Raw genomic sequence first — 26509 nt, forward strand, 5'->3', positions numbered from 1 at the left:
TCAGAAAATACACGCTGAAAATATAACGAACCACTTGCTTAACGAAAAAGCTAAGAAATCAAAATAAAGAAAACGAAATGCTGAATTTGAAATGTTAACACTTTATACAAGAAAATTTTGAACTTTCGCAGAAAATAAATTGCTCTAAACCGCTTTTACAACTATTAGCCAGCATATGTTAATATTACAGTCAGCTGGATATAATTTATAATGAATAATATATATAATCTGAATAATATATAATGCGCGCCGTAGTTGTCCACCGTCGCCGTCGCTGGCCGTAACCACAATCTCACGATAACACCAACAAACAAAAAATCACAGCATATCCACGGAGTGAATGATGATGAGGGGAGCGAAGCGTCTGTCAGTCCATCATTGCTTCCGTCAGTTCGTTCGTTCTTGCTTCCGTCCGTCCGTACGTTTGTCCGTGTGCCCTTTTGCACACCCGTCCATTCGCGCGTCTGCCCATTAATCCATCCAGTGAACACTCTAAGTACCACAATCCCGCATCTTTTCATCATATATTCACCATATACAAGTACTGCCATCCAGCGAACAATCCGAGGACTAAACGAGAGGTGGCAACTACAACTACGACGACGACGCGCATCGGGGACGCACGACCCACGGCTTGAGGAGCTTTGCCCCTAAAAACACCAAAGGCACAATGAGATTCGAACCCGGGTCCCCTGCGTGCCAGCCCAGTATTCTACAACTGAGCAACGCTGGTTCTTGGAAACGCTTTACAAACTGGCCTTAAGCAGTCTCAATGTCGGGAAAGTAATTACGTTAATATGACTAATAAAGCGTTTTAGAACAGCAAAAAGAACATTCAGGTGTCACAGAATGCGAATTGCGCAAAGAGTGGCTCATCGAATGCTCCAATCGTTTGCAAAAGCTCGATCTTGTTCACTTAGTAACTGTGACGTATACCGACTGTGGGGGATTGTGGGGATGAACAGAGCTTCTGCCATAGTTCTTCATTGTCGTCAAGCACAGCACACAAAAAAGGTACCACGCTTCTTCAAAGAATGACGAAGTATGGCATGATGAATGCCTGCTTACTACACAATTATTTACGGCGTAGTGAGTACGCTGCAAGTGTACCTGATAGTCATTTAAACAGCATTTAAAAAAAGCTCTGAAAGGCCGCTTTAGCAGCTTTCGCTGTCAGTGCTTCGCGTGCCGCGCAGGCCTGGTGGGTTTTCTTTTTTTTATGCTTTGGTCAGATTAAGTTTTGATTCATTATACAAATAGTGACCCAAGGATGAGCATAACATAAATATAGGCCTCCAACGTGGATTTTATTTTTATATGTTTATTTTATTTTATTCCATTTTATCATTTTTTTCAGTCTCCTTTGAGTGATACGGTTCACCCGGAGAATTAGAAATCGAGAGGCTCTTTCGTTGTCCACACGCTCGTTAACCTGATAAAGGTGCTGATTAGACATAAGCTGATGAAGCCTAATGAGACGACTTCAGCTTAACAATTTGGAAATCGCAGTTGGCGCTGAGCTACATGGCTTTTGGGTAAGCGCTTGAAACGACCCCAACGAGAAGACAGCGTCGTCTCACGCCTTTCTTGCGCTTCTAGTAGGGATTATATCGCATTTCTACAGCAACCAGTTTTTTTATATATATATAAGCGAATACATCGAAAAAGAAAGGCTGTGTGAAGGCCGGTTTTACAGAGACCACGAAACTATCATCGCATTTGAACAGAAAGAAAAACGGCGGAGCTTGTACTTAGCCACGCAGTGCTTCAAACAGCGAAACTGGACGATTCTGGAGGCTAATCTGGTTGCTATCTGCGTTGTTTTTGAGCCTTAGCTTTAGGTGCATCAACTTGCTTCTACGTTTTTTCGAGGTTGTTGCTAGGCTTTCGTGAGGCACTTCTAGCCTGTTTATGCGCTGATTATCAGCTCAGATAGGTCAGAGTTGAACCACAGACAGTCGCAGCAGGCAAGACACGGATGTACAGACTTCAGAGACAGAGACTCTCAGATAGGTTAGAGTTGAACCACAGACAGTCACATGAGACAAGACACGAATGTACAGACTTCGGAGACAGAGACTCTCAGATAGGTTAGATTTGAACCACAGACAGTCACAGCAGACAAGACACTGATGTACAGACTTCAGAGACAGAGACTCTCAGGTAGGTTAGAGTTGAACCACAGACAGTCATAACAGACAAGACACGGATGTACAGACTTCAGAGACAGAGACTCTCAGATAGGTTAGATTTGAACCACAGACAGTCACAGCAGACAAGACATGGATGTACAGACTTCAGAGACAGAGACTCTCGGATAGGTTAGAGTTGAACCACAGACAGTCACAGCAGACAAGACACGGATGCACAGACTTCAGAGACAGAGACTCTCGGATAGGTTAGAGTTGAACCACAGACAGTCACAGCAGACAAGACACGGATGCACAGACTTCAGAGACAGAGACTCTCGGATAGGTTAGAGTTGAACCACAGACAGTCACAGCAGACAAGACACGGATGCACAGACTTCAGAGGCAGAGACTCTCGGATAGGTTAGAGTTGAACCACAGACAGTCACAGCAGACAAGACACGGATGCACAGACTTCAGAGACAGAGACTCTCGGATAGGTTAGAGTTGAACCACAGACAGTCACAGCAGACAAGACACGGATGTACAGGCTTCAGAGACAGAAACTCTGGCTGAAGCCGAGCGTTCGCACCTCTCGTAGATCTACGGGCATGCACGTAGACGTTGGCGCAGATCTTCCATCCCTTCGGGCTCCTTTCGCAGCCGCCGTTGCCTTTCCCATTCCCGAGTGTTGGGCTGGCTATCGCCTTCTTCCTGTCTGGTGTGCAGCAATGCTGAGTAGTCGGACTTACCCAATTTTTATGGCACACACTTGTTTGGGATGATAGTTTTCCGATAGGCCGCCCTCATTTCTGTGGCACATACCCGTGAGCCAACTGTTGGGTTTAACTTTTTCTAAATGCGAAGCAATTCTTAGCGTACTGCAAGCACTTTTGGCACCTATCTATCTATCTATCTATCTATCTATCTATCTATCTATCTATCTATCTATCTATCTATCTATCTATCTATCTATCTATCTATCTATCTATCTATCTACCGCTTACGTCTGGGTCGTCTCGTGATCACCCACTTAACTTGGCGTCAAACAAAATTAGTGTGGGAGAGTAAGATGGTTTGGCGAATATGACGCGCTGGTCAAGACATCAACAATGCCACAATCCCGCCGAGTACGTCGTCAAACACTTCGCCTACGTCGTCAAAAACACGTTGTGCACGCCGTCAAAAATGTGTCGCTCTATAGAAAGATTGCAACACGGTCACCCTCTCTCCACGCGCTTCGCATAACATCGATTCTTAAGGTACGTGGGATCTGCCGAATTATTTTTTTCATATTAGTGGGCCAGGGCTTATTAATGGGATTAACCCAATTTTCGGCGCATACCTGAAAGGCTGCACAAATTGCACCTGCCTTGGGCAGCTTCACTATTAAAAAGTCACAGTTTCGCCTCATGGGCGAAGCTATAACTACGATAGCCATCAATTTAAATGAAATATGCAGAAAGAATAGCTCGACACCTGCAGCGCGCTGCTCAAACACAAAGATGGCCGCGTGAAAACAACACAGAGTGGTTATTCTGTGTGATCCTGTCTGTTATTTTCGTGCTACCTTCTTTGTGTTTGAGTAGCGCGCTGCAAGTGTCGACTATGCGCAACCAACTAGTCCCTACTACGACTCTTCTAGCCAGCAGCTCACCCTTTCCGCAACCACAGCCACTGCAGCGGACTGAATGGCTTTGGTGTAGTCTATAGCTTCAATGTAATATTTGCGGTGAAAGCGCGACATGTGCCCCTTTCTCTTCCTCCTCCCCCTTCCCTCAAGAGATAAGCAGGCGAGTGCGGGCGACCGTGTCGTGTAGTACAGTGTATACAAATCGGGGCATCCCAAGTCCATCCAAAAATAGAGCGGGGTGACGAGCTTTAAAGTGCATCCCTTTACGCCGTTTTGCGGGTGGCAGGGAACAAACCTCTGCCGCCCCAGAGCTCCCCACACCGTCAGCAGTAAATGGTGTATGTAAATAGCTTGCCGACAGCTTGCTAGAGAATGTATGCAGCGTGGTGAAGCTTCCTAATGCGGCGCGCTGGCTTGAACTTCGCATATCCAGCCAGTCGCACAGCTCGGAAGAATGGTCTTCTGAACGACATCTGTATAGGCAATATGTAAACATGAATCGCCTGCGTACAAGAAATTTCCTTACGGGCAAAGCTCGCAACGGGATTAAGACGTGAATTAGCAAGCTGTTGTTGTTGATTGATGTGTGCCTCACTACCACTTTCGAGGAGCGACCGAGCATCGGCTGAGGTATTTAGCCAAGCAGGAAGTGTACAACTTCCAAGAAGTTTTCAATTGATCCTAACATATCACCTTGTGCTTTCGTTTTGCTTTTATCTAAGTTCCGTGCGAATCATTACGATAATCTTGTCGAGTTTCGTTACTACCTCGTGCGTATAAGCGCGGTGTATTCTTTAGCTCCACCCCTGAAGTCTTTCGTCGAGGAATACAGACTTGCAGCAACTGCGCTGCGAAATATGCTTCATCGTCGGCTGCTTTTTCCTCTGTCACACCATTGTCGCTCCAGCGCCTTTGGATGTAGGCCCGCTGGATGAACGACGCGCTTTGCAATTCCAACGAGCTCCGACGTCACATATTTTTTTTTCCTTTCGTCTCACTGGTCGACGTTAGGAAATCACTGAAAACGTCAAGTCTACACTCAGACTTCTTGGAAGTACAGTGTCAGCACCGTCGATTCTATTTTTCTTTTTCTACCTACGCTCTTCTTTTAATCTTTTCTGATTTTTTTTTTGCGAACTCGCTGGAGAGCAATTTATAAACGCGCTGTCGTCAGCAGGGTGGCTATATTGGACGCAGTAACGTTGCCTTAGACTACTCCTCCTCCCCCACCCAAAAAAAAAAAAAATAAACAGACTGGGCCGTACGGAGATGCCGAGCTACGAAGATTGCTGCCGTGGTCAGAACCCTGCGTGACGGAGAATTATGTTGTTTCTTTTTCTTCTTTTTTGCACTCCTCCGACTTCTTTGCGGAGATGTGCGCGAAAGAATTTGGGCATCTCAATCGTAACAATGGATTGCTACAAATATAGTAACTTCGAAAGAATTCATTGGGCGTCTTCTATATACGCTGCAACCAACCGTGCTGACCACCAGCTGCTTCCGGGTTTGTCTAGCGAACAACAGTATTAAATTTAATTTCGCTGCTCTCATTCCTGAGGCCTTATTAGTGTTTCCTCAGTGAAGCCGCAGTGAAGGGCTTTAAATTAAGTACGAGTACGTGGGTTTGACCGACGTGCATGTAAAGATACGTGTACGTGTACCATTGGTCTGAACATAGTCTGCATCTTAAACACCATTGTTCTGCCGACAAAACTAGAGCTCTAGGTTAATTTTCTAGCATGATCTGACTTTGTTTTTTCTGTGTATAACCTTCTCATGTTCTTGCTTTCTTTTTCTGTGATCACCATACACTATTTGTTGTAGGTACTTCAAAAACTTTTGGCGTATTTTTGGATTTGTGAGCTCAAAGAAAGGCGTTTATTAGCTCTACTAACGGTACGCGAAAGCAAGAGCTGAATGTACGTTACTGTGTGACCCACCACTTTCTTAGACATTTTCGTAATGAACTTAGTGAGGTGACGCAGTTTCTGTCACTACGCTTTCTTTTGTGAGAAAACAACGTACTAGATTGTCTGACGAAGCATCGTTTTCCTTTTGTCTACACGACGTCAGCGTTCATACAAATTCATTTATTTTGGTTTCATTTTGCTCCTTTTATTGTCGATTGACCCCATCAGTAGACTCGAATATTTTTACGCTTACACTCACGTTTAGAGCAAGCACACATACGCCCGTATTCTAGAACGTCCCTTCACTCAATGCTTCGCCTTCACTTGAGAAAGCAGATCAAAGCGCCGTCTCTGTGCACGGCAAGTCACTGCATATCAGCAATATTCTGCTGTGATTCTTCAGCAGCTCAGCGTCATTTTTAGCTGAGTGGTGACGCAGTGCTCAGCTCTGTCAAGTGAAGGACGAAAGTCGAGTCGAGGAGCATTTGTGAATACGGGGGATAATCTCGACGCCAGTTTTCATCTGTCGGCGGGGCGGCGGGATAGTTAGGTCACTGTTCATGGCGAGCCAACACCGGTGGCCATCGTGCGACTTTTCTTGGCCATAAAGAGAAAACTATATACGGCGGAGCTTCTGCGCAGGTGCTACGCGAAGCGGTTCGGTATATATGGCGCGCGTCTCCCATTGTTGTGGAATTGGCGTTTCATACCTATGAATACGTAGCTTAGCGTTCGAGGTGCACGTAGTACTCTCGACTTTCTCGCGCGCGTGTATTAACGCAAAGTGACAACATGTATTCGCACTTTCCGACACCTGTAGGTGGCGCGGAGAGCGTTTCAATATGGCGGGTCGAGAGGTTATGGAGGCTACCCTATAAAGCATGCGCGTCTCGAGAATAAGGCGGCTTTCGGGCCTCCGTTGTCTCTAAGCACTAAACATAGTGATGTAGTGTCGAAGGAGGGGTAGCGTTTATCGCTGGTCACGTTTTGCAAACTCTGTACAATATGCGAGAATTTAGAGCGAACAGCGGTACATCGCAGATGTAAACAAAGCGCCACACGTGCGTTTATGACGAGATGTATGTGGTTCCTCGTGCCGGCTGAGCTGCGAAACGATCGTTCAAATTAGCCGAGTGACACGGACGCTGTGAAACAGGAGTGATTTAGGAGATAGGGACACTACACATGCGTTTGCTCTTAGCTCGTAGCCCGTTTTTCGCCACGGTGCAGCACGACTACGATGAGACCGCACCATCGTCTTACAGCTTCCGAAAAAATACGCATGGTGGCGCTAGCTGATCTGGAAAGCATTACGGCTTGGTGGCGCTAGCCACCGCCCGATCTAAAGGGTACAGCCATATCCATCCACTGCGAATACAGTAAAGCAGAAATACCTCGCTGGTGTGAGCTGCGTCGTGCCTCAAAGAGCGACGTGCATAAAATAAAAGATATCAAAAATATTATTGCCGCGCTAACGCGACAAGCGCTCTTCGGCTTTTTTCGTCGTGCTTGTCTCGTTATCGTAGCAATGTTTTTGATATATCACGCACAAAATACGAGCACTATTTTGCGACTACGTGCATCGGCACTGCCTTGCGCGCGATTGAGTTCTTTAACGTTCGCTTCATTCACACATAAAGTTGTCTGTGAATATAGCATTTTTTTACTAGATAACGTAGGTGGAGGGCGCCACGAACCCAAGCATAGAAAAAATCAGAAGCCCTTCTTGACCTATCGGGAAAATGGGGACAAAGAAAGCTTAGGTTGTGCATGTCTGTCGTACTACCTTCCTTTCTTTTCTTCTTTTTTTCTTTCTTTTTTTCCCGGCGGGATCGAAAAGGCTCTGATTGGCTGCAGGCGTGGTGTGAGGGCGCGCCTACGCACTCGCGTAGGCGCGCCCTCATGTTACGGAGCCGGAACGTGAGGTCGTGCGTTCACATCCAAACAACAATTGAATGTTTCAAATGAGGCAACAACCAATCTGCTAGTGACCTCGAAAAACAGATCGAATTGCCATATCAGAAATGGCTGACCACCGATCAGCCCACACTCGAGAGAGCAAAATTTAGGGGAAAATAGCGGACACGAGTAAGCACGTCACCAGCGCTGCTTTGAGAGCCGCATTTCTGTACCTGGCTGGTGTCATTCTATTTATTTATTTATTTATTTATTTATTTATTTATTTATTTATTTATACGACAACGTTGCCAACCAAATCCGTGACTGGTATGATTCGTTTGAAAATAAATATGACTTAGAGGAGGACCTCTACATTTACTATGCCTTACGAGCAGCCAAGTGCACTGCAGTAATGCACAGTATAAGTGGTGCCGCGAAATATACACTTCTGTCTTTTACTATGTTAAACCTGATAGACGTTTCTACCATTATTGCCTCATCTACGCATATGTCTGTGCTTCATATTTATATACTTTGGAGTTTGATGTAAACAAGCCCCAAAGCCGGCCTTTTATGCCTCCTTTACATATATATAGACACAGTTTCATATATGGGAGTCATCCGCCGACCATTTCGGTCAGTCTGTCGGGCATGAACGTCGTAAAGTACATGCGCACGGAGAAGACTGACCAAGAGGGACGCCGAACTTCCGAAACGCCGCGGCGATTTGCATTTCCATCAAACGCGTCGGCCGGCTGTCGCGAAACGAAAACAGAGATAAAAGAGAGTTGAACTTCCAGGAATCGCGAGCAAGTGCTTTAGATGAGCGTTGGAGTTTTGGCGTGAAGCTAGCGGAGGTGTCATCTTTTTATTCTTTTTGCGGTTTCTTACGTACCCATCGTTTCAAAGTGAGACCTGCTTCTAACGTGTCTCTCGGTCTGTCAAAATGTATCGACACTAGGCAACTTATCCGAGTAGAAAATATGTAGTGCAGATGGCACAAAAAAAATAATGTAAGCTGGAAATCGTTTCCGGTTGTGCGGCTCTGAATGTCGCAAGATTTATTCATTGGAGAACTGATTTACGGGTGGAAATATTACTGCACTAGCGGGCAGGTTTTCGAAACCGCGTTTCTGATGCGTCCGATCGTTTTTATACGTTTGGTGTCACTAAGCTACCTCCTCCTATGGCTTCTTCAATCTCGCCATGTGTCAAATATATAAGCAAAAGAACCTCGCTACCCATCGCCACCGGCGAAGGCGGACCGCATGTGCCCGCGGCAATGCACATTTGTGAACTGGATGCCCCTATGTTATCACGCGATATTGAAGATTGGAGATGCGACCTGTACTATAAGTAGATCGACTCTGACTGTGGCGACGTTCATGCTTGCAACACGGTCACGGAAGGTGGCACTGTATATCAGACGCACGTGAACTTGTGTGCATTGGGAAGGGTGTACTGCTGGCCAGGATCGGCATTGGTTGATACTTTGCTCCCAATAGACTACTTTGCAATCCCGTCTTGCGATGGAAATTTCAAGTTTCCTACATGACTGCTTTTAAACTATATTTTGGCGCATTTACTAGACGTTATTATATAACTACCAGATAAAATATGACAGAAACCTTAAGAATAACCATTCCTTCAAAGCTTTCCTGTCGTGGTTGCCGACGCGCGCGCGAGTGTTTTCAATCAGCCAGCCGGTTGGTGCGCACTGCGGCACCCAACGTGTGGCGCGATGCAGAGACGGAGTGACGAAGTTGCGCCCACGTAAGCAAATGCGTGGCGATCCCGATGCTGGCGCTGCCCACCGTCTATGGTGACGCTGCGCGCTACTTTTTTTTTTTTTAAGCTGAAGCGCAGCGCGTCTTCTCGCGCAAACTCAACCAAAACGAGATATCCGTAACAAAATGAAGCTGGGCTCCTAATCTACAGAGATTATTGCGATTCATGTTGCGATACCACGATATGATTATGAGGGACGCTGCAGTGGAGGGCTCCGGAAGTGGCGCCCACACGTAGTTCTTTGACGTGCACCTAAATCTTACACGGGCATCTTTCGTTTTCGCCTCCATCGAAAATCCAGCCTGTGCAGCTGGGATCCGACTCCAGAACATTGCATTCGGCAGTCAAGCACCGTATACCCACCACGGTGAGTCTTAATCTTCAACCAGGGTTCAATTCTTGTAGCTGGACTAAAGTATAGAGATAACTCTACTAATCAATTTCGGCTGCGGCTCTGAGGAAAAAACATGAACGTTTAATGTGACTATTGAGTTACGGGATTAAAATCACTGTGGCAAGAAGTGTGTCTATCCTATAAAAACTTCATGCAGGAGCACTGGAGTTGCGATAATTTTATGGTTTTCAACTTACCTGTGCCTTGAAGATCAAGCGAAAGGTGAAAGTATTTCGCTATTTTTTCTGCGTGTTCCCTTATTCAAAATGAAGTTATTGTTCATCAATAAAAGCTGTATTCAAAATATAGTTTTACTTCTGTTTGGCTACAAATGTAGCACGAAAATTAAATGGTATGGCTATTTTCGGTACTTTTATTAGGTTGAAGTTTGACTCCCCCTAAAATTTGTCCAACGGCAACCCTGCTATAGGCTAACAGATCACCCAGATCTATGCCGGTGCGTTATTATGTGTCCCTACTGGTTTATGTTGCATGGTGGCGCGTCATTCTTTCGTACGACTAGCGGCATATACTGCTGTGGCGTCTTCACACGATTGAAGGTGTATCGCCATTTCGATGCGTTAAAATGAAATAAACACCCGTGTGCCTAGGTACGAGTGCACGCTGAGGAATCCCAGGTACTCGATATTAATCCGTAGTCCCACACTGCGGCGTCCCTCGTAATATTATCGTCATATTGGTGCGTAAAACCGCAGGAATTGACATTATGGCAGCTGTATCGTGTTCAGTGCGCGTGCCTTCTGGACTATTACTAAAAAAAAAATTGATAGTTTTTGCATCAGCGTCCTTTGTTGAACTGTTAGGCGTTTCCCAACATAATAATCCAATGGCGATTACCTTCGTGTCACCGTCGTACTCCATCACTAATATTGCGGCACGCGCCGACTATTAAGTTTGCCATTCACGATGCCAAATTCCGCAATCTTGCTAACTCCCACACAATAATAACGCATTTGTGCACCATGATGCGTTGCGAAACGCCGCGGAAGCCAAATCACCCCGAATTTCAGGGAAGGTGGAGGGGGGATTGTTAAATAGAGAAAAGAAAAGTGAGCCCCGCAATTGTCTGCATCAGAGTGCGACACCTCAGCAGTAATCCGCGTCCCTCAACATGAGCTTCACCTCATCGGCCGTTGTGCACTTTCTGGACAATAGACAACGTTGTACTAACTTCCACTGGTTGATATGTCTTTATTATCAAAAAAATTGGTGTATGCAGATAAAGACGCAAGAGAAGAGAAACATAGTATGTCGACGTCGTCGTTCCTGCTGGTGGTTTACCGTTTTCTGAGGTCTTTATTTGCGCCTCTAACTTTTTCTTCGATGAATCACACTTATGCACGTACAACTGGAGGTCAATATATTACGCCGATTTTCTTTCGATATGCGCATTGCGACACCAGAATAAGTAAGCACCAAGTTCTGTGCGCGCAACTAAATAAAAAAAAACCTTTCTTCCTCTCGAAGGCTGGTGGCCCCACTCCTTGGGCAAATTCGTCCGATGCTATCATCCTCTCCCTCTCTCTTTATGCGGCGTCGGATAGATCCGCCGGTTCTTCTCGGGAAGTCTGCGCAGTGCATGTTGATGCTGTTTACTGCTCGCTGTGCTGGCGTTGCTGCGGAGTCATTGCTCATTCGTCCAGCCTTTTCTTTCTTCTCCGGCTGCTGCTTGTGTACGCTCGAATGCTCCGACTCACGATAGATGGCGTGCCAGGCGCTCCTTTTAAGTGGCGCAAGGAGTGCCACTCTTGACGGAGATTTATCGCGAGCGCCAAAGTCCTGGCGTATGAGTCCAGGATTTGCTGCTCTCGTACGAGGCTCGATCCGACAAACCCCTCCAAGTCTTTCCCGCCCACCTATTTCTCTCCGCTCTCTCTCTCTCTCTCTTTTCTTTTGACGCGTCCGTAATTCTCGTACGCGACACTCTACGTCGCGGCCATGTGTCACGCTGCTCGCCTGAGGAAGAAAGCACGTTACCTCTACCCTTCCCCGTTTTTTGTGCTTCTGCGTGCGTTTAACCATGGCTTCCGAGATGGCGGGTGCGTGACACGCTGCGCGCCCATCATCTCGGAGGCAATGTTTTAGCTAAAGATGTGCAGAGTTAGGCACCTGAGGGCGAATTCGCAAAACTACTATCTCGTAGGCTTGTTTTCAGATTGGTCAGCCGGCTTCGCTAACAATATGTCCAACCTAGTAATTGGCTGAAATGTCCTCTTAAGAACTTTTTTAGCATAAGGCATTTTTTTAATACAGACAACATATGATCACGGAATGACGTCGTCCTCATAGAGAGGATCTGATCTATCACATATGTGCATGCATTCATCTCAGCGGATTATCAACATGTCCTTTCATGCTCGAAATTGGCATGTCAGATTGCTATCATCAATAAACTAGCTTTCTATTCCCCTTCGCACCACATTGGGTTCAGATATGTTCAAATTCTACAAGTCTGGTTGTGTTCTGTAGCCCTCTGGTTATGAGATTCATGAAATTCACCCACAAAAGGCGGCGGCGGGAAGGAGGGGGGCTGTAACGTTGTTTTCGCAAGGAATTTTATCTTGTTTTATACGCTTATTTTTTTGTGCCACTGCTCGTCTAGTGTGACAAAAACTTCACCGGACAGTTATCGCTTTAAGTTGGCACAGAAATTGATAGGCATTTGAAACAACTCAGAAAAGAATGGATGACAAAAAAAAAAGTAATGTGATAGGGGTGCTGCACACTTACCTTGCACAGGCTTTGCACGAGCTTAACTGCATAGCCTGCACTTTGCATGGGTTTAAATCACACGTGCTTAACTTAGCTTGCACGGACAGACACTTAACTTGCACGGCATTTATTGCACGGGTTAAATACATGCACATACAAAGGCACGTCGTTCATGCAACACGTGCAAGGTGCAACAGCAAGTCCTGCCCCTGATTTCGAACGTCCTTTTTACGTTTAACTATAGATGACCGGCTAACAGACACATGCAACTGATGTGCATAAAGCAGACCTTGTCTAGTTCAAGGGTTCAAATCTTGTATCGCAAGACAACTTTTTTCCCTGAAACTCGACATCTCAATTACTCAAAGCACTTTACGGCATAGGCTACCCATGCCATTAACTGCTACTTTATTTGATATTATTCGCAAGTATGCCGTTCTATACTGTTAGGTAGATTTACGCATACATCAATACTACGACTCCTCAGTTTTTCGTGTCGTGATTTTCTACCTACACATTGACATTATTTCTTCACCCCTCCTTCGTTTTTTTTTTAATCCTTTATCACGGAAACATGCACGTATATATATATATAACAGGGTATGAAATCTGGCGTGTATCCTAATGTGATACGTGGTTATAAGAATGACCGGTGAACTGTCTCGGGCGCTTTGCGTCACTTGGAGAAATACCCTGCACGGTATTATTAAAGCTTGATATACTGCTCAGTATCCGAGGCTCTTTTAAGTGCCGGGTATTCCTTCTTATTCGTGGCGTAGCTCCTTTACCTTACGAAACCACAAGCCACTCGCCAAAGAGTGGCTCTGCCGTCGTCAGTGCTTCAGCGAACGAATGAATCGTCGCCTCGCTCGTCATCGAGAGCTGCTTGGCGATTCTCGTGAAGGACGACTCGTCACGCAAAGAGTGCGAATAATAAGCCTCCATTGTGTCCTCACTCGAAAGTTTCCTCCGACGGCCGCTCGACAATGGACCTGTCGCTTGGAGTCGTGAACGCGCCTCGAGCCGCCACCGTCTCAATTTTATGCACACGGTGGGCTTCAAGGCTGTCCGCAAGTATACTTGTTATACTTGTCGGTGTCTGCGGAGAAAATCTGCAAGGCGAGCACGTTGGCGATGTTGGCGAAAAATGTCTCTTTGCGAGCGTCTGAGACCATCGAACAATTTTTGTTAGTGTAGTTTCCCGTTGTAAGAATGGAACAGGACATGTGCACTAACGTTATATAGGATGCCTTTTTTTATTGTACAGCAAGCACATTTACAAGTGGCAACAAGACGACGTACTTTGACGCCTCCGGGATGCGCTATATAGGTAGATGTGTAGGCAAGTCAGTGATTTATCATGTTCTTCCCGCAGTGCGCACATTGTTGTCTACTTCCTGTGGTATACCATATACTTCGCGTGCGTGCTTGTGTGTTTGTGTGTGTGTGTGTGTGTGTGTTTGTGAAAATTACATTGTAACAACCAAGCAACCAAAATGTTATGCTAAATTTATTAATTGAGTAATCTCCACGTCAGACACAATTTAAAAAAAAGAAAACAGAGATTGGACCTGTGCAAGCTGCCACCGAAATAAAAGTGCTGTCCGTGTTTCTCACTCGCTCTCTCTTTACACTCTCGGTTTTACTTTGGCCATAATTTATCCGCATATTAGCATAACGTAACAACCATGCATAAGTTCAACATGTAACGGGTTCCACACTTTTTATGACAATGATGGCGATTTTTAAATTACCTCTACAGCCCCCAGAGCGCCTAGATTTCTTCGAAAGGTACTGTGCATAGCACTTGCGTCAGAACCCGCGAAAAGAGCCTCCGAAAACGGCGCTCGAGAACCCCGAGCGTTTATGCAGATAACAGGCACATTTACGTAACAATGTTTTGCGTAACGGCAACCTCAATGTTCCCAGCGACGCTTTCACCTCCCCCCCCCCCCCCCCACCCGCTTAACCCACTCGGAGTAGCAAAGTGTCGTTCAAGTATGCGAACTGAATCGAATGGCGCAGGTTTGTGATGTTTTAGTACGACATAAAGAGTTGGGTAATCTGCAGTCAGGCGCATTTTATGAGCTTAACCGCCAGGGCAAGCGTAGTGTTTCCACATGCAGTTGCCGTCTCTCCGGCACTGCATATTCCACTCGGTTTTCGCAAACATAACTTTCTCTGGTCGTGTCGGCTCTGAGTTTGGAAATTCGACGAGAAGCTGTTACATGTCCACATCTGGTCAATCCGAAATGTTTCATAAGATTCCTCTGCTGTTTCTATGTCCTGGTACCTTTGTGCCACTTGCGCTTGCAGAAAGAGCAGGAAGTTTTCAGAGCTATTTTATATATGTGTGTGTGTGTGACGCTATGATGACTGGGAGACGCGGCCTGGCTCTTACCTTATGTTTATTTTATTCTCACTTCTTCATCAGCCTCTACTATCAGTCACTGTTTTCCTACGCCACAGGATTCCCCCCCCCCCCCCCCCGAAAGATGGCACCGTTTACAAACTACAACGAATTACAACCAACAACCTACAACAATATACAACCAACAAAGAACGAGCTCTTCAATTTCGCATTTCTTTTTTTTTATTCATAGCGAGCGTCTTACACCGGCAGATTTGGTGCCTTCACGTAGCATGTGAGAGCTTATTGGACAGCTGTCTGCTCGTTCAAAGATCGCGCACTACGTGCAACAGTAAACAACCATGGTCCACACTCGCTGTGATGGCTTTTAGAGACATTGACTAACACTCCCCAGGTTTGCATGCGCATAATTACACAATAAAGAGTACGAGAGGGCGACCGCCGCCGCGTATTAATTGATAGGACATCGGGCGCGTAATACGAAGGCCGTAGGTTCAATCCGTTTTCTTTTCGTTCGCTTCACTTCACATAATGGCTGGGAATCGACCTCGCAAAACCACCACATGATTACGAGAAACGCCGTAGCAGAGGGCTCCGAAAATGTTGACCCCTGGGGTTCTTTAGCACCTAAACCCAAGTACACGAGCATCAAGCATTTGTGCCTGAACCTAAAGTGTGGCCGCCGCAGCCGGGATTCGATCCCGCGACCTGCGGGTCAGCAGGCTAGCACCCCAGCCACCAAAGAACTGCGGCGGGTCGTCCGCTTTACTTTATTCACATTCATATTCTAATTATTTGAATACAATTCAAAGATTACATTCAGTGTTCTCTATACATTCATTGGCTTCATTATGTGTTGTTTTTCATTAAGGTAATACGCGTGAAGGACAACTTGTTCTTTCGTGGCCACTTCCGATCTTACTATCTGTTTCTGTTGAATGCTTTTTCTTTTACTGCTAAGCTTTCTTTGTCTATATCCACACGCCAGTTAGTCGACATTTGATATTTTCTCTCATTAAATTCCTTCTGAAATTCCTTCAAATGTTTCTCCGCGGAATTTTTCCTACCCTGTTGCCTCTTGAAAACCAGAGTTTAATGGATCCAGTGAGCTTTCCAGCCAAAGTTTTATGGGATTATTGTTACCGGTTTCGTTTTTGTTTTTTTCCTGCTTTCGTGATCGCGGACATTGATCCAATAAAAAGACTTGAGCGAAAGTGGATCAGCCCGGCCCGTACAGCACGATAATTAATTGCATAAGCGCATCCAACAGCTACCTCGGTCGGGGTGATCAAAAACAACTACACAAACGCGACATCCCAGCCGTGTATGAAATGTGAAACTTTTTTGTCAGTATAGATGTAACAAACAAGTATAAAACAAAAAAAAACGTTTGAAAAAAACACAGCGATCATGCTTGAGCTCGTTACATGCTACTTTACGACACCGCTAAGCTGCTTCAAGCGTCCTATTCTTCGCCGTCCTGCTTTTGTTTCTTCAGTTTTCGCGGGATGCTGGTACGCTTCTCATTCCCTTTAACTGGTGAAGCACTGCCATATGCCTATCGTCATCCCTCCTCATCCCTGCTCCCTAATGAATCTTTCTTCGTCGTAAAATTACTGCCTGCATTTCGAAGAAAGCAAAGAAAAATCACACCGGCGCCTTAATCTTGCGATAGCTGCAAAAAAAAAGAGAGCCGAAAAAAAACAACTTCTGAACTTTTTTTCTTATTTAACAAATTTTTGTGGTGAGTGCTATATATTCCTGTTTCTGACGCACCGTCATGTTCCTTGTCAGGCAAAGAACACCCTTAACGAGCGCGAAAAATGACTCGCCGAAGATTGAAGTTTTCTTTTTGCATTTATGTGCGCCTTCTGTTTCTTATATCAGTACATAACTGCGTTCTGTGCACTCAGGCCGCTGTGTCCTCGTTTATTTTTGATTCGTATTAATGCGTAGTCGCTACCAAGTTTAATAACGCAGCATGCGATGTGGGCTAAAAAAAAAAAAAAACATGTCACTCTTCTCCGCAAAGCGCAGCCCAGTCTCAGCGAGAGTATGAAGAGCGGCTTTTCGGGGGCCATTTGTGAATTTTCTGGGCCAGAAATGTAGGTACACATGCATGGCACCCACTACGACAAAACTCATCGTTTTTTTTTTGTGAAGTAGGGAAGCACCCAGTGCACCATTATTCGGTAATCTGCGGATAAGCGAGGTACCCGCTTACACATCGTTACTATGTGCAATTTGTTGATGCGGTGCCTGATAACGATGAAGAGTTATGGTTGAGCCCTTTGTAATAGGTTGAAACTTTTAAACGGCCTACTAGTTTCGTAATTTTTATTGTGTGGCGCCCAGGCCATGTTTTACTCCCCTAGCACGCTTTTTTACACATGTTAACGGTGTTCCAAATTTAACTACACTTGCGAGGCACCCGCTACTCCGCACGTCATCGTGATTTTTGTGTTGTAGAGAAGCCGTCCAGCATGCCATTATTCGTTATTCTGCGGAGAAGCGAGGTACCCGCTAAAGACGTGTAGGACACCGTGTGAACTTTGTTGAAGCGGGCCTCGCCACGGTGGTCTAGTGGCTGAGGTACTCGGCTGCTGACCCGCAGGTCGCGGGATTGAATCCAGGCGGCGGCGGCTGCATTTCCGATGGAGGCGGAAATTTTGCACGTTAAAGAACCCCAGGTGATCGAAATTTCCGGAGTCCGCCATTACGGCGTCTCTCATAATCAAATGGTGGTTTTGGGACGTTGAACCCCACAAATCAATCAATCAACTTGTTGAAGCGGTGGCTGATGACAATGAACAATTATAACTTAGTCTTCCGCAATGAGTCGGAGCATTCAACGACCCACTCGTTACGCAAGTGGCATTGTCATTTCTATATTTAACGCAATTTTGTGCATGTTAATGCGACTACTTTTGTGTCATGGACCCTGCATAGGGTCCTTTTGCAAGGGCTTTCCAAGCACTTGAGTGGCTCCGTCAATGAAGAAAAAAAAAAGTGGTGAGGCTCTGTGATAGAATGTTCGACTACCATGGAGAGGGCATGGGTTCGAATCACGTTGTTTTCCTTTTTTTTTATTTCGTGTGCTAGCGGTTTCGGACACCGGCGGTGGTGTCGGTGGACAAGTACGATGCCGAAAATGGTTGTTGTTGTCATCTCACGACAGCCTTCGCTGTAAAAAAAAAAAAGTATATTCTGGACGACGCACGCGCTATGGGTAGTCAAGAGGGTGGCGTGAGCGACGGTCATTTAAAATGGCTGAGTGAGGTCGCAGTTCGGTGCAAATACACGTACCTTTACATCAAATTAGACACGTAGCCCAAATCACACGCAGCGTTAAGTACATCAGGTATTCGCCTACCAACTTCAACCATGCTACTCAAGATGCGCTTCTGAGTTTTTGTGCTTTTGTCCTCGTTCAGGCGCTTCTCGCAGGCAGATCTTGAATATCAAACAGCAGCAGTGCCATCTGGCGGGTTCGTGGTACCTTTTCCTTCCATGCCGAAATTGTCTGATCACCGGCCATTGACACTCTTTATTTCGTTTCTCGCCGTCATAAGAGGCTCGAAAAGCGCTGCCTGCCAAAAGTAATCACTCGTAGCTGTTCCGTTATGTCGGTTTCTGCGGGCATGCCAAAGCCGAGTGAGCATCGACCAAAAGCAAATCAGCACGAGACTGAGCTCGGGTCCACGTTAATTCGACGCCCACCGCGCTCGCAGCAGAATAACCACGATTACCGACTTTCGTAATCGCCACGCACCGCTGCCCAGCACACTCACGGCGTCACAGCCGTCGCAAAATGATGCATCGTGTGGCCAGAGAAGATAGAGAGCACTCTAATGAGCAGCAAGAGGGGCCGAGGATTCACGGAGGATTATACAGAGACCTGAGCTCGGGAATTCGGGATGGAGTGCATCGGGTGGAAAGGTTGGGAGGGCCTTGCTTTGTGCAGTCTGACGGTGTACAGTGAGCACGGGTGTGTGTGTGTGTGTGAGGCTAAGCGGATTATGGCCTCGGGGTCGGGAAACGAATCCCGAGGAGGAAGACGTCACGCAAGAGTGCGGTGTGGTCTCGGCGATACCCAAGTGGCGACACCCCATCCCAGGGGCACTCTTCACAGCGGGGGGTTTTCAGAGCTTGATGGCAGGCCGTGGTTTCAAAAAGAAAGCGATAAAAAAAAAAGGATTGCACTGCCGGCCCCGAGCATCGGTGCGCAGCACAGACGCATTGCGGCTGTGGAAGTTCGTGACCTCCGCGAATCTCCCTTTCTCTAGCTTTCTTTATGTTGTATCCCAGTGGGCTTTACGGTAGAGGCTTCGCAAAGAGCGTTACGCTGTTGCTTTAACTCTAATGAGTTCTTTCTTTAGGTGTGCCTCGCCGATGTAAACTTTTAGCGGTTACCCTGTACGCTGTTGAGTCTCTCGCGTAAATGTTCTCGCGCGTGCGTTTCAATGACCTCCTCGCCGGGGCGGCCGAAAGGCCGAATGCTACAGTCCCGTGTACATTGATTTAGGCGTACGTCGAAGAACATCAGATCGTCTAAATTTCCAGAGCCCTTCACTACAGCATTCGTCACAGTGATATCGTTGTTTGGGGACGTAAAACCTCAACTATTGTTGGTCACGGTGGATTTGGGACTACGGCACTCGGCTCCTGACCCGTAGATCGCGAATTCGATCGCGGTTGCAGCGGCTACATTTCGCTGGAGCCGAGATGGTAGACGCCTATGTGTTGTGCGATGGCAGAGCACATTAACGAACACTAAATGGTTGAAATTCGCGGAGCCTTCCACTACGCCGTCCCTCATAATCATATCGTGGTTTTGGTACGTTAAACCCTATGATGATATCATTATTAAAATCCCAACTATTGCTATAATTGTTATTTTTAATTACTACCGTGAATGTTTTCGAATATGTCACATGGTTCGTCTGCATGACGTCAATAGGTTAGCCCCGCCGCGGTGGTCCAGTGGCTAAGGTACTCGGCTGCTGACCCGCAGGTCGCGGGATCGAATCCCGGCTGCATTTCCGGTGGGGGCGGAAATGCTGTAGACCCGTGTGCTCAGATTTGGGCGCATGTTAAAGAACCCCAGGTGGTCCAAATTTTCAAAGCCCTGCACTACGGCGTCTCATAATCATTTAGTGGTTTCGGGACGCTAAACCCCACATATAAATCAATAAATCAATCAATCAATAGGTTAGCACGCTCTAGAAATTACGTCTGCAGCCACTGCGCACTAATGTGCGTCTTGCCGGACAACCAAACACCCACCCACCATCGATAACTCTGGGACGTGCTACATTAACGCATTTATAGAGGCCGACGTGTTCCAGCGAACGATGTTTTTTTTTTTTTCTACGATGGACGACTGCCTGTATCGTTGTACCGTCCCTTATGAAAATGAATTTTGAGAGCCTAATTTGCAGCTAATAGACACCTAATGAGTCATTAAATTGACATTAGACCTGCAAAGCCTAATGTCTCTTAGCATCAGGTGTGCAATGGAGACTCAGATGACAACATGCAGCAGGATTTCTGATGATCAAAATACGCAGATTTTCCAGTGCGTGTCCTAATGTTAAAACACATCACAATGAAAAAATTTGCGTTAATCTCTTATAGCCAACAAAAACTCAATTTCTTACTACTAAATGTAATAATCCCGGGAATTCTAGATCTCGAAACCACTATATGATTATGAAGAACTCCGCAGTGGAGTGCTTCAGAAATTCCATTAAATTTCTTCATAAGGGGTGAGTGTTAATTATTTCTGCTGGGCAAAATTCCATTCGAAAAAGAGCTGAATCATTACATCGCGCCTCATCCGTTAAAGTCTGTATCGCTACAGCACTTTGGCTGTACAAATCCTTCGTTCCGAATCTGCGATTGTAGTACATATACTCGTGAGCGAATGGTGAGACATGCATGTGATTGTATCACGACTACTTCGTATTGTTCGTGGTTGGCACGTGCCCAGTAGAAGCGCTGATGTGCGTCACATATATCTGCTATGCATGGGGATGATGACAATTGTTTTGCAATATCTCTTTCTCTTTCTACATGGATCGGCTCATTTAGAACCTGTTCCGCGGACACCCTTCAACACATCCACTTTAGCCAGACAGGAATGTCCTTGTCGGCAGCACACGACAAAAGCAAAATGCTTGATAAGGGCGTTTTCAAATATGAAAAAAAAAAGTGTGGGACCCATATCGTTTAAGGGAACATTATGAAAGCGGGGTATTATTTCGCTTATCGGTTGGTGGTCACCATTTCATTCCCCTGATCCCTGTTGTGAGAGACGGACCCATGGAGATGAAATTCCCTTACGTAATATAATATTTCTTGAGGATTGCTCCGGTAAGTTTGTCGTGTAACGCAGTAATTCAGCGTCACTATCGAGCTGTGAATCTAAATCGACCTCCGCAAGAGCACAGCAGCATGGTGCAGCGCTTCTTGTACACTGTCGTCCTTTATGAAAGGGAACACGCGAACGCGTGGCCTGCGCTCTGCAGTGGCTGCCTACAGCACCATCAACCGACAGCAAAAGAAAACACGTTCCCCTTCAGCGTCATCTGTTGCCAAAAAAAAAAAAACTAAAGTTATGACCAGCAGACAGGCGTTGCTAAATTCCACTCCCTCTCTGCTCTGGCCTGCAGTGCGTAGTTCGCTGCCAACATGTCAAACGTTGTGTGCTACCGCGGCGCACGCTGCAGTAATCGTTTGATATCGCTCGCCGCGCGAGTGGGGAGGGAACGTAATCTAGCAGCGCTTGTCTACCGGCCCCGACTCGTTATCTCGCTTGGCCATAGATGACGCCGAAAGCGAACGTGCTTTCTTAACTTGTCGGTTGATGGTGCTGTAGGCAGCCGCCGCAGAGCGCAGGCCACGCAATTGCGTGTTCCCTTTGATAAAGGACGACAGTGTATACGTGATAGCGTGAAACTTGCAGCAATGCCGCCATGGCCGAACCACGCAGCTCCACTAGCCGCGCACCTTCACATTGAGTCTAACGGCTCTGAATTTTCTTTGTACACAGACTAGCCAGGGCGGCCATCTTTAGGGCTAGAAATGCTACCGTCAGGCTTTCCGTTGTGGCTGTTCGCGCCGAGCGCCACGATCTGCAAATACGTGCTCCTGCTCTGGCGCAGGTGCGAGAACGTGGACTCTGTGATCGGCTTCATCACCATCAAGGGACAGCGCGAGCGGCTGGACAACTTCTGCGGCTCGCAGCTGCCCAACCAGATCATGTCCAACGAGCACCGCATGACCGTCATCTTCCAGAGCTTCGGCAGCAGGCCGCCCAGCGTCAAGGGATTCCGGGCCATCTACCAGTTCGTCACCAGTGAGTATTGTTTATTATGCACATAACTGCTCTTTCACTTGTATGGATATACAGCTGAGAACAAAAAACAGATACCTTGGTAATGTTTGCCAAATTAGAGCCTGCAGTATATGCTACCTTTAAATTGCAAAGTTGTGCCATGCTCTGGCTAGCAGCCGCAACAATGCGGTGAAGTCGTACTCCGTTTTTGCAGACCTTCCTACATGTCGCTGACCAACATGTTTGTAACGCGGTGAAGACCGGTAATTGAATTGACTGTTGATGACTGGCGCCAATTGAGATCGCTGCAGTTGTGGCGACTTCAAGAAATGCAAGAAAATGACTTCATCATCAGCTTCTCTCCAACGTGTGGTTCCCAGTTGCTTATGGAAAACTGACGTGCACATACTCGCTCTTTCAAACTAGAGCGCCGAACAAGAGCCCAATTGCATCGGAGCACCTTCTGACGGCTTCACGGCTAAGTTTCTGTGCTTGTACTGCGAACGCGCATGCTTTTCTATTCTCCCGTCTGCTCGTTCACTCGCTTCAACCGCGTACACACCTGAACGTAAGACGAAGCGCAAGGACCCACTTCTGCAGTCGCCGTGAGAGAGATTGTATTCTTACGTAGTCGTGACGGTGTAGAAGACTCCAGCAGAACTCGGAAATACGTAACTCTTTATTTGGCTGAACTTGTGGGCGGAAAACCCGAAATCGAACTGCAAGCGGGCATTGCACACTGTGCGTACACCGATAGCGGCGAACAGAGCGTCGGCCGTCGATAAACTGATCATCGTAGGAACGCGCCATCTTTTCAAATTTTCCCGCCTAATCACTGGTGGTCGCACAAGCTCTGGAGTAAGATGGGCTGTCCGCGTCCTGCGCGCATTCTTAACAGAACGATCTGCTACAATCGCGAAGGTTCTCGAACACTGGGGTGTGGTCTGCGCCGAGCATTTCTGGCAGTCTTTTTGGGTGTACACCGAATGCAGCAAAATCAAAATGAGAAACGTGCATCGCAGTATTGTGGCGAAACTACTTCGTTTACGCAACCCAAGCGTTGTCGTCACGATATCACCGCTTCCATATTGCACCCTTACCACCGGTTCCCTTCGCGCACTTGTGACAAGTGCCCCTTGCCATAGAGTTTCCTAATATACACTAGAGGGAACTATGGTGCTAGTGTCTATGGGAGCTGCAACGCTGGCGCTTCAGCGAGCATGGGACTGATGAGCAGTGCACACATTTGTCTCGTACTTCTTGCCTGCTTTTGGCTCCGTGTGTGCTCGTGTGGCTTGAAGCTGTTTTCTCGCAAAACAAATATTAGCAAATGCTTAGCGGTTGCGGTTCACCATCTTATTCTTTTAGACTTACCTTCCCAAATCGGGTCGCGAAGTTCAAAAGGGTTGAATCTTCCTTTCAAAACAAAACCTAAACACAGCAACAAACGAAGCCGCAAGTACAGTTCGCTGTCCACAAGTACGAGGACTAGGCAAATGTGTGTACTGCCCATCATTCCCATGGTCGCTGAACGATCGCAGCGCCAGTGTCCCCTCTAGTTAATTTTACGAAACTCTATGCCCCTTGCAACCGCCGACGACTCTTTCACGTGTATCGCGATACTCGGTAGTGGCGGCACTTCCCGCCGGGCTCCTTTGTCTCACGACGTATACTCTAGAAAGATGTCGCTAGTGCTGTGATGAGCGTGCAGTTGCCCTTTGAACTTGTTATGTAATGGACGAGTGCCGTTCGCTCGGAGGAAGAATATCGCGAATCAAAGAAGTGCCAGCACTCACAGATGCGTGAAAGGGCACGGAAGCGACGTGAACCTTCCAGCTGCGCTGGCTGCCACCTTCACCGTAGGCTCAGAAATGTTTTCATTACTCTTTTAAAAACTTGCCCTTTCTTTTTTTTTATTTCGACTCAATGTGGTTTTCTCTTTTCTTTCTTTTTTTTTACAGATTTTGGCATTCCTTCCGGCCGTCAGGACCCACAGGGTGGTAAGTTTCAGTTTTTTTTTACTTCTCCGCCTCTTTTGTTATTGCGTACTGTCGTTCACATCAACCCGGGGGTTGAGCATTTAGCGAGTGATGTGCGCGTCCCACATAGAACGCGTCTTTCAATTTGCCATGGTATACATTGAGCCTGAATTGCTGCTCTTTCAGCTAAGCTCGACTACGCTGGTTTGATCCCCGTCGTCATAATGTTGCGGCTACCTTTAACGTCGCTCCCGAAATTCACAAGCTCGTTAAACGCCCTGCTGTTGGCGCTATCGATTACCGCACACCTTCAGAGACACGCGAGACTTTTAGTTGGAAACGCTATGTTGCACCTGGAAAACTTAATGCCTTTTCGAGACGGATTCACCAATGGGTAATCGTGCACTTATACCGTCGTTTTCACATCAAATAGCACCGATAACAAAAAATAGCCCATTTAACGCAGGCAAGCTGCATCAGTATGCGAGCCCGCTCCACTTCTGAAAAAGCGAAAGCACATGTAGGCTGCGGCGTTGCCCGAATGTGAAAAGCTGCTCGCTCAGCTCGAACATTCAATTTTAACGCGGTAGTGTTAAGGAGATTTTTCGGCAGACATCCTGGCGACTGTTATGAGCGAAAAATTGATGTGGTCCGCAAATTAACAATCTAGGTATACGCAAAATAATAAAAATCTTGTGTCAGAGTGGAAATCGAAGCTAGGAAGTTGGTCCGCAAATTAACATTCTAGGTATACGCAAAATAATAAAAATCTTGTGTCAGAGTGGAAATCGAAGCTAGGACTTCCTCGGGGCAAACATCTGTTCTGATACCGAACCACGTACGCCAGTGCCTACAAAATTGTTTTGAAAAAGAAAATATGTGTGAATACCGCGCAGTGCGAGTAGCCTCTTTGACGCATGTATTTTATTGCTTGACAGAAGCGTAGAATCGCAACATGGGTCAAAATATACGAACAGCGCTGCTTATGGCCGGTTTTAAGGCCCACAACTTGAAGAGCGCTAAAGCATAATGTGGTGTTGTGGCGCCATCCTTGAGAAGGATGTGCACTGTTTGTCGTGTTGTTGTGTGCTTTATATATATATAATGTCATTGCAGACCGGCACACGTGATTGTCAGTAGCCAATTACGTGTGTACGCGTCGCTTCGTGGTGCGGTTTGGCTACTGGTCTACTATCACTACTGGTCTACTGTATGGCTACTGGTCAGCTGAGTCGTTGTTGGGCTTACGCGGACTACGTCTGACTCGTTCGTGTCGGTGGGCCGACTGCCTGCACGCACCAAGTTCCGCGTCCACTCACTGGTCCCCTTGCCGTCGTTCGGACGCTGCCCGCCGACACTACACATAATTCATAATTGTGAGCAACAGCATCAACCAAGAGCATTGATTCGCGGGTACGCTTGTTGCCTAACGGACTAGCACCAGGTGCTTCGCCAATTGACAAAATAAATAATTATGGCAGACTGGGCCCTCCGCAACTGAACTTGCAGCAGGAATGTTGCGGCCAATGTTGTGCGCATGTGTGTTCTTTTCCTCACGGCGTGGCGTCCACCGAAAAGCGAAGCTACGCTAGCGACTGGGAAAGCGATGTGAGCGGTGCCCGATTACGCAATGCAGGTGGTCGAAATTTCCGGAGCCCTCCAATACGGCGTCTCTCATAATCATATGTTGCTTTTGGGACGTTAAACCCCACAAATCAATCAATCACCGATTACGCAAACTTCAAGCGCCCTCCGAGTTTTAAGAGCGAAGCTGTTTAACAATCGTTCGTTGTTCAGTCCGTACTAAATGTTTATCTTCATCCTAAATGGTTGTGTGCCACAGAAGTTAGGTAAGTCCCACCTCCGCTAAAAAAAAAAATAGGAAGGCAACAATACGTTAGCTCAACGAATGCGGCTGCGAAGTGACTGCGGTGAGCTGAAGACCCCCCTCCCCCCGCACGTACGATAACAACTAGAAAAAACGGGAAAGGGCAATAGCGGTTGCGAGAAGGACCCGAAGCGATTGAAGGTCAGCGCCAACGGCGTGCCCACCACGTGTCTGTGACTGACTGTTCTTTAACTCGGACCTCTTTGCACTGAGACCTATAGCCCAGTATATCCAAAGCCTAGCAACGACCTATAAGCAACCTAGAAACAACCTACGTCACCTAGCTGAAACCTAGAGTGACCTAGAAGCAACCAGTTTTAGTCTTGAGAATCGTCCAGTTTCAATATTTCAAGCCTGGCGCGGCTTTATTAGTGAAAGCTTGGCCATTTTTTACATCGAAAGCTGTTGAGGTAACAACTCGGGTCACGTGCAGTTGTCCGCCGCCG

General features: G+C 46.7%; 1 protein-coding gene across 2 annotated transcripts in view; it reads left to right on the forward strand.

Moving 5' to 3' along the window:
• The window catches only part of LOC142817695 (suppressor of lurcher protein 1-like), a 238064-nt gene that overhangs the window by 184035 nt on the left and 27520 nt on the right, over positions 1–26509 (forward strand). For both annotated transcript variants that reach the window (XM_075895048.1, XM_075895047.1), the window contains 2 exons: positions 22024–22217; positions 24158–24196. In XM_075895048.1, the coding sequence (XP_075751163.1) occupies positions 22024–22217; positions 24158–24196 (233 nt within the window). The remainder of the gene's footprint in view (positions 1–22023; positions 22218–24157; positions 24197–26509) is intronic.

The sequence above is a fragment of the Rhipicephalus microplus genome, chromosome 5 (assembly GCF_043290135.1).
Source record: "Rhipicephalus microplus isolate Deutch F79 chromosome 5, USDA_Rmic, whole genome shotgun sequence".
Taxonomy (NCBI): Eukaryota; Metazoa; Arthropoda; class Arachnida; order Ixodida; family Ixodidae; genus Rhipicephalus; species Rhipicephalus microplus.